The sequence below is a fragment of the Pempheris klunzingeri genome, chromosome 6, assembly GCF_042242105.1.
Source record: "Pempheris klunzingeri isolate RE-2024b chromosome 6, fPemKlu1.hap1, whole genome shotgun sequence".
Classification (NCBI taxonomy): domain Eukaryota; kingdom Metazoa; phylum Chordata; class Actinopteri; order Acropomatiformes; family Pempheridae; genus Pempheris; species Pempheris klunzingeri.
In genome coordinates this window covers 11,943,974-11,952,295 of record NC_092017.1, presented here as the reverse complement: position 1 = coordinate 11,952,295, position 8,322 = coordinate 11,943,974, and the positions used below count along the sequence as shown (strand labels likewise).

General features: G+C 42.8%; 1 protein-coding gene across 1 annotated transcript; it reads left to right on the top strand.

Annotated features, from left to right (window-relative positions):
- The first annotated feature begins 1,404 nt into the window (after window positions 1–1,404).
- On the top strand, window positions 1,405–7,488 carry mpnd (MPN domain containing). Its single transcript, XM_070832051.1, has 13 exons — window positions 1,405–1,589; window positions 2,139–2,341; window positions 2,433–2,654; window positions 3,511–3,610; window positions 3,705–3,783; window positions 3,949–4,045; window positions 4,129–4,201; window positions 4,315–4,391; window positions 5,056–5,224; window positions 5,793–5,863; window positions 6,026–6,115; window positions 6,201–6,293; window positions 6,442–7,488. Exons 1-13 carry the CDS (start codon window positions 1,586–1,588, stop codon window positions 6,526–6,528), a joined length of 1,365 nt encoding a protein of 454 aa, XP_070688152.1. The 5' UTR covers window positions 1,405–1,585; the 3' UTR covers window positions 6,529–7,488.
- Window positions 7,489–8,322: the final 834 nt, after the last annotated feature.

Here is an 8,322-nt window from a genome sequence, read left to right as displayed (position 1 = left end):
ACGCCAATTGTGTGAAGTAACGTGGAAAAAGAACCTGCTGACATTACATCCCTACCTAAACCACTGTCACATCACCTGATTACACCATGAATCAATACATGCCCAGGAGCTAGTAGGTATGATAATAACACACATCTATATCTGAACCTGGGTGAGAAGGTAGACTGATCTCTGTTAGGGATCCTGACTAACTTAATGAAGAATGGCTCCATCTTCTGGCAGCAAGGCCCTTTGATTTAAAGTGGTGACAGCTTCACCTCTAGTAACATCTGATACCTACTTGAAGTCATGAGACACGTCCACAGTGTGCAAGCGTGACCTGCTGATTCCTGTTACCTGAACCTGAGGAGCGTCACCTTGTATCTGAACTCAGGTTTTACTTTGAATTTGCACTGACAAAGAGCAAAGAGGAGTCAGGGATGTTCCGTTTAAGTTTACAACATACAAACATTAGGGCAACACTTCCAATATTCTTCTCAACTATGGAAGCAAAGTGTTGTGAAGGTCATTTGGGCCCCAACATCAAATGTTTGCTCCAATAATCCAGCCACGCTATTGGATAATTTAACCTCTAAATACTGATCATGTTTGATAGGATTGTTGCATGCACACTGTTAATATGAAAATTAACAAGCAGGCCACCTACAGGCCTATCTGTCACATTGATGTTTGAAAGAAATGTCAGCTGAACTGCCCTTTGAAATACACCTGATCTTAAGTATAAAGTATCATAGCGCATGCTTACTTTCCACTGCAGCAGATTTATGGCAGATTTCCGCTGCCAGACGCGTTGGGATGTTTGCTGTTGTGTGAACACAGGCCTGTGTCAGCACCACGTGGGGGCGAGAGGAGCCGATCCCCGTGCAGACACACCGCTGGAGGTTTGCTGCCCTCCGCAGGCTGCTTCCCGGTAAATGCGCTTCTTCTCGGAGATAAAGGAGGACCATCTCGGTGTGGTGAAGAAAAACCACAGTGAAACAGAGTAAAACACGGGGCAGGGTCGCAGTATAACACCACGCCGATCACTGGCTGCAGCTGCTGCGTAGTGTTTCTCATATATAAAGAGCTCCTAATGATCAGGGTGTACTTTTAATCTGCCTAAATGCCAAATTGCGGCTGGTTGACGCGCACGGGGCGACACTTCATCTTTCCGGAGGAAGCGCAGATTTATCGCCACATTGTTTACATTTTTAATAACACTGAAGACATCTCTTAATGCTGCTTCATCCGATTAACGATCGTGTTTGTATTTTTTTAGTGTAATGGATGCATGAATGCTGGCAGATTGACCGGCATGGCACGTCTGGCAAACAGGCTCAGAAGAACACAGGGAGAGTGACAAGGACGGGGAGAGGGAGAAAGAAAGGGGAGGGGAACTGACATTAAAGCAACACAACAAGGAAACTACACTGCAGAGCCACAGACGCCTTCATTTTATGTTTTTGAATAATAGCCGGAGCTAGTGTGGCGAAGTGTGTCTGTGAAATCTGCCCGGAGCTGAGCCCCACGCAGCGCAGAGTGCCCCGGAAAGGAGCCGCTTTTGACCGAGTTGGATTTAAAGGCGCTCTCCGACGCTTTCAGAGATATGGGTGAGAATAATGAAAGAGGGCTTTAATTGTAATTCTGAGGGAAATTAACAGAGGGGGAGCAGGCCTCTTCTTGCGGAGAGAGCCGTGTCCTAATGGGAGGTGGAAACAAAGGCCAACCGCATAGCTTAGCCGTAATTAATGAAATGCCAATTTAGATTATCTTTTGGCTATTTTGGCCCCTTGAGGTTCCTTTCACCGTTATAGGACTGCGATCATTTTAGCATGCTGCAAGTATGAGTGATGCTGGCTGCCATTACAGTGGAGCTTACATTATAAAGTCATTATAATTAGAATAATGGGACATTTGTATTGGCTTTGTTCCTGATGTAACTTTCATATACAGATGTTTAACTGGTAGCCAGGTGATTTGGCTCATTTTGAAGCCTCTGGGTAATACCACCTGTCATCAGAGGCTGTGGAGTGGGGAAACTGATGAATTAAATGTATCATAACATGCCAAGATAATGGTTTTATTTTCAGTATCAACATCACGCCCACATGTCATGTTGAGTGCGTATTAGGATCCTTGATGTGTGTGTATGTCCACAGGCTCAGAGGCACCCAGCTCTCCACAGGTGGTGGAGGATGGAGGAGAGGAGGATGAGGAGGAGCTGAGTGGTGGAGAGGAGGCAGACCTGCGGTCCAGCTCCGGACGGGGTTCCCTGCTGACCCGGAGAGGCATCACCCTGAGAGTGCTGCTCAAGGACGGCCTGGTGGAGCCAGGGGACGGCGTGCTAGCCATTCACTATCTGGTAATAACACCACAAAAAAAAGAGAGGAGTAAACCCACATTCATATCATGTTCTTTTTCATTTAAAACTTCTCATTTCTCTGCCCCGTCAGGGTAAGAACTTTGTAGGGGACCTGTTGAATGATGGGAAAATCAGATGGGTGGAAACGGGCCAGATCTTTAACTCCCCCAGTGCCTGGGCAACACACTGCAAACGTCTGGTGAACCCAGCCAAGAAGTCTGGCTGTGGCTGGGCGTCGGTACGCTACCGGGGACAGAAGCTGGTCCAGTATAAAACCACCTGGCTGCACAAGTACCAACCCAGCGCAGACATGGTGAGGAGTGGAGTGTGTAACTTCACTTTTTATCTTTCATAGTATATGACCTCGAATACGTGAAGCAGTATCAAGTTTAATGAGTGTCAAGGTCAAACATCATGACCCGAAGTGTGGCTTTAACAGTAAAAAGACCAAAAGGTGCTTTTGAGCAGCTCAATGTCTCAGCTTAGTGAATGTTTTAGGTTGTAGAAAGGAGTGAATGTACCACAGCACTGAGGTTGCAGATTTTCCCAGAGCATACAGAGAGATGGTTAGTTCATGGATCAGTACAGAGACGTGCAGAGGGGGAAGAGTAGAGGACAAACAAGATGGGTGCTGATTGTGTTTCCTTCTTGGTCTGTCTCATGTGAGAGTTCTTTTTTTTAGGGAACCAAACTATTGAAAGTATCCAGTTCTAGACAGGAAAAAGGAAAAACGGTGAAAAAGACGTTTTCCCTTCTTTTGTTTTCTCTGATCACCATTGCTAGCCATCTTATTAAGTAATTTTGGTGTATAATTAATAGTCTGTTAAGTAAATGTTCTTAAAACGGGTGAAAAAAAGGCAAGTGTTCTTAATGGTAATCACATTTTTTCAAGAATTATCTAGACACGAGTGTCTGTGTAACAAGAAAGAAGCAGTTGCCGCTCTAGAATAAAGAAAAATGCAACTTGGTTATTATAAAATACGATAATGATATAAACACATTGATTTCCATAGGAAACATATTCTGGTGCCAAAGACTGTAGTTACAAACACTAATAACATGGTGAGAAGGACATTTTTGCCAGGATCTTGTGACCCCTCAGGTTTATCGCAGGTTGGGTTCACTACTGTAGGCTTCACAATATACATATTCATTTGTTGTGATGCCAGAGCCTGGTGAGTGAGGAGGATGACGACGAGGATGAAGAGGAAGGGAAGACAGCTGTGCAGACAGATGAGAAGAGCAAGAACGCCAAACCTGGATTAAATGGTATGATTTTTGATGATAACTTTGTAAAATAAAAGTTTCATAATTTTGTGGTTTCAACAAATGGACAAACAGACGTTCTTTTGAACTCCTACAGACGTGATGGTTTCACGGAGAACTGACAGAGAGAGAATTCCTGTCCGATACTGCACCTTGGGCACCAGGGATGCTGCCAGGTACTGACCTTTATTCAGATGGATCAGTGTGGTTGTATGTGACCAGTGGGGTGAATTAGAGTGTGTTGTTACACGGCATTGCTGAATACTCGATTCTATAGACGTTTTAAGTCAGTATTTTGTCTCAAACTGTTGATTTCTGTACCTCATTACTTGTATCCTCAGAGATCCGCACACACTTGTGGAGCTGTCGGCTTTCTCAGCCATCAACAGATTTCAGCCTTTCAATGTGGCCGTGTCCAGTAATGTGCTGCTGCTGATGGTAAGTAACAGCCACACCGATAGGAGGGCGATTGAACACTGGGGAACAGTTCAGAGAACTTACCTGCTTTTTATCCTCAACAGGACTTCCACTGTCACCTGACCACCAGTGAGGTGGTGGGATACCTCGGGGGACGATGGGACACCAATACTCAACGTGAGTGTGACTTTACCCCAGAGATGAGACGGTAACAGAGAAATGCACATCAGCAGAAGATAAGAACTGAGCCGTCTTTAACCCCGTCTTCCTCTGTTGTTGATATATCTCAGTGCTGACAGTGTTAAGGGCTTTCCCCTGTCGGACCAGGCTGGCAGACAGAGAGGCTGCTTCTGCTGTTGAGGAGGAGGTAACGCATGGCAGTGAATCTGCCCTTACAGCGAGTGTGCCTTCAAAAGACATGAAGGTGAATGACACCCATTTTAAAAATTCACCAGTTCTTCCCGCGCCCCGGGACAGTTCAGCAGCTGGCTCTTGTCAAAATGCATCTCTCTTTCCAGAAGCCAGAAACCTGAAAGAAGTGACATTTCCAACATCGGGAAGTTAAAACAAGTTAGAATCTTGCAGCACAAACTCCAGCAACAACGTCTTTTTTAATTTTTTCTTTTAATGAATTCCAGCTTTACCAAAGTGTTTTGAGATCACAAGCACTGACAGAACTGTCCAGGGATAAAGAACTTAACATGAACTCCTCGTGAAATAATGTCCTTCCTCTTAATTCCTGTGCACTAATATTGCCAAATGCGCAGCAACACATATTTGAATGTTAAACACTGAAAGTGGGCTAGATAACAGAATTAAACAGCTGCAAATTACAATTGAGTGTTTTTCCTAATTACCAAAATGTTGCCCCAACAATTGGAATTGTCTGTCCAGTTACTGCAGAGCTTCCTCTGTGAACTGTCCATAATAATTAGTGTTAGCACACATTTATTTATTTTTACAACTCAAGTGAAACAACATTAAAGCAAAGTCAGGCTTTTTTCTAATCAGCGTCTGCTGTGGTGCTCCAGATTTGCCAGAACCTGTTCATGCGGGGGCTGTCGTTGGTGGGCTGGTACCACAGTCACCCGCGAGGTCCGGCTCTGCCGTCGCTGCAGGACATCGACTCCCAGATGGACCATCAGCTGAGGCTGCAGGGTTCAAACAACGGCTTCCAGCCCTGTCTGGGCATCATCTGTGGTAAGAGCCTGGCTTTACGTACAGTGTGGGACTATACTGATATGACCTGTGCAGGGAAATTCTGCTTGAATACGTCCTCCACGGGGAGCTATGAAAACAGTTGGATAAGACACTTTATTGATCCCATGTTAGGAATTAAATCATAGTATTGCTGAAATAATATTATATACATTGCAAAAGCAGGACAATAAACTGTATGCATAGTAATTACAAAAGTGTACTGCGATGTCAGAACTGCAGTAAGAGGAGAATAAGGTGCTACTGCACTTGACTGAAATTTGGGATAAACTGTCCTGAGAGGTTATAGCAGCAGATTACTGGTGGCTCATGAGGACACCGTTAGTGGTTGTTGTGGACCGCCTCACTTCAACATGGACAAAAGACCTAAAATATATCGTCCAGCAGTCAGTTCACAGTTCCACAGCTACTGTATTCCTGTATTTAACAGCTGGAAACATGGGTAAGGATGCTGAAGTTGTAATGGTTTATCTATATATTTCTATATGAGCTTTCTGTAACATCAGGCAGTTTTGACGTCACTAAGCTTTCCTCTCTATGTCTCTTTCAGGACCATATTATCACGGCAATCAAGGCGTTGCATCCACAATAACCCCATTCTGGGTCGTACCACCGCCTGAGGTGAGGACACAGGCAGAACTAATAGAATTTAAACTACTTACCTAGTTTATTGTATAATAATAATAATAATTATTATTATATTTCATAGGTTTATTACTTAGTTCAGACAGACACTTGTGTTTGTGTTTCTGCTAAACTTCTGCATCATCTGCCTTCCTCCAGCAACGCCCCAATGACCACGGTATCCCAGTGGCTGTGGAGGTCACCTACGTACAGGACAACTTTCTCACCAGTGATGTTCTTAATGAAATGGTACTGGTACTGATACTGCAGTGAAATCTGTACTGTAAAAATACCGTAAATCATAATAAAAAAAGTTGGTTTATTCCCTCCACAGATGCTTCTGGTCGACTACTACAGGGCAGCTCCAGACCTCGTCCAGTTCAGCCAATATTGGTGTCCTGATACGACCATGATGGACAAGATCAAGGTGGGATAATTAACAGAAAACCCGAGTCTTTATACCTTACCAGATATTAGACGGTGATCCCACGATTCTCACTCTGTCAGGATTTCTTACACCCCTCGCTTGCACCCAGCTGACTTTACCTGTACAACTCTCTGTCTTCTTCCCTCAGGGCTCCCTGAGTTGCCATGCTCCCAAAGACCAGGCCTACTCTCAGATCTTGGAGCATGTCTACAGTCAGCTGAACAACATGCAGTGAGTGGATCTGCTGTGCATGCGTGCATTCGCCTGCTCTCCGTCTCCAGTCGTTCCATTTCCACCAACGTTCGCTCAGAGCTCACTGGACTGGAGTGACGGATGTACAATGTAAAACCTGCTTGAAAAACATATAGATGCCTTTAATTCTCTCATGCTTGAGTGATACATAATTTTGACACAGCATTATCATGAGTAAAAAACATCTTCATTGACTTGGAAAGTGCTAATTCTATAATACTAGTATCACCAGAAGCTCATATTCACCAATGATGAAAACAGAGAAAAACAACAGAGAGCACCGGATCAGGGAACGGGAGTCTAGCGAGTGTTGAAAACCAGTATTTTACAGAACGACACTGACTCAAACCAGGAATCAGCTCGACCGATTGGCCTCTAACCTTTCACACATGGACCTATGTGCCAGTCTGTGCCAGTATCCTGTGGTATGAGCAGACGTTGCCAGATATGTACAATGTAAACTCTTAATGTGTTGTAATTGCCTTTATAGACTAAACCAATGGAGCAGTGGTTGTTTGAAGAAGGCGAAAACAAGTGGTGCAAAATATACTTAATTAGCAAAGTATGCAAATGTGTCTTGGTTTGACCTCAACTGTACTCTGCAATAGGTTCTGTGAATGTTTGTGTCCCTAAAGTCAAATTGGTTGGCTGCAATGTGGTGCAAGTAATTCCATTGTGCCAGGAAAACCTTTTTTCTTTTAAACAAACCTCTGTGTGTGTGTGTGTGTGTGTGTGTGTGTGTGTGTGTGCGCCCCTCTACTGTCTTTGGGTTGTGTGAGAAATGAGTCCTGTTGGTTAGGACAGATATTTGCTTCCTCTTTACCTGTACTGTATTTATTACAAACTGTGGATCGTGTGATGTACATGTATGAAGACAGAGCAATGCCTTAAGCCTGCTGATGATCCACAAAGCATTAAAATATACACACTGGAATTATTTAAACGTGACTTTCTGTATTTTGTTCACTTTATTCCCAAAGACACACTAGCAGCTCTGTGAGACTATGATAATTATTAATAATTCTTCTTAGGCTTTGAGTTTTGAGGATTTTAGCATTTTGTGCAATCAGAATCCAGTATCTAATCGACACATTTCATCCAAATCCTTTAAAACTTCTTAGTGAATCTGTTAATGTTCACTTTTGTTAAAAATTATACATTAACTCAAAAGTTCAAGCGGAATTAAACACCAGTACAAATGATTTACAACTGGATGCTTTAAAGGGAAAAAAATGGTAGTGGACTTAAACATAAATAGATCAATGTGGTACTTGTTCAATACTCTTGTTTTATTAGTAAAAATATTATTTATAAGAAAGAAAACAGGATTAGAATATATTCATATTTTAGATACAACAAAATATTGTTTGTAGAGCAGCAGCAATGTTTTCAACAGCAAAAGCTCAACAGCGTTTCCTTGTAAACAAATCTAAATAACATTCCTGACATGTCAGTCACACTGAAATCAGTCACCACTTGTGGAGGGAATATTCAGAGCCTGTTACAGAACAAACAGCACACTGCCAAAATACTCCTGCACTGAAATTTAACTGAAGTAAAAGTATCTAAGTATAACAATAAAGGACTCAGTACAGAGAAACACCCCATGACTGTTACATTATTATATATTAGACTATATTTACTCATGCATTAATAATAATGTTGTAGCTGGTTGAGGTGAAGTTAAACTATACAACTGTAAAGGACTGCAACTAATGATTATTTTTGTTATGGATTAATGTACTGATTATTTTTTTGAATAAAAAGCCTGGTTGTA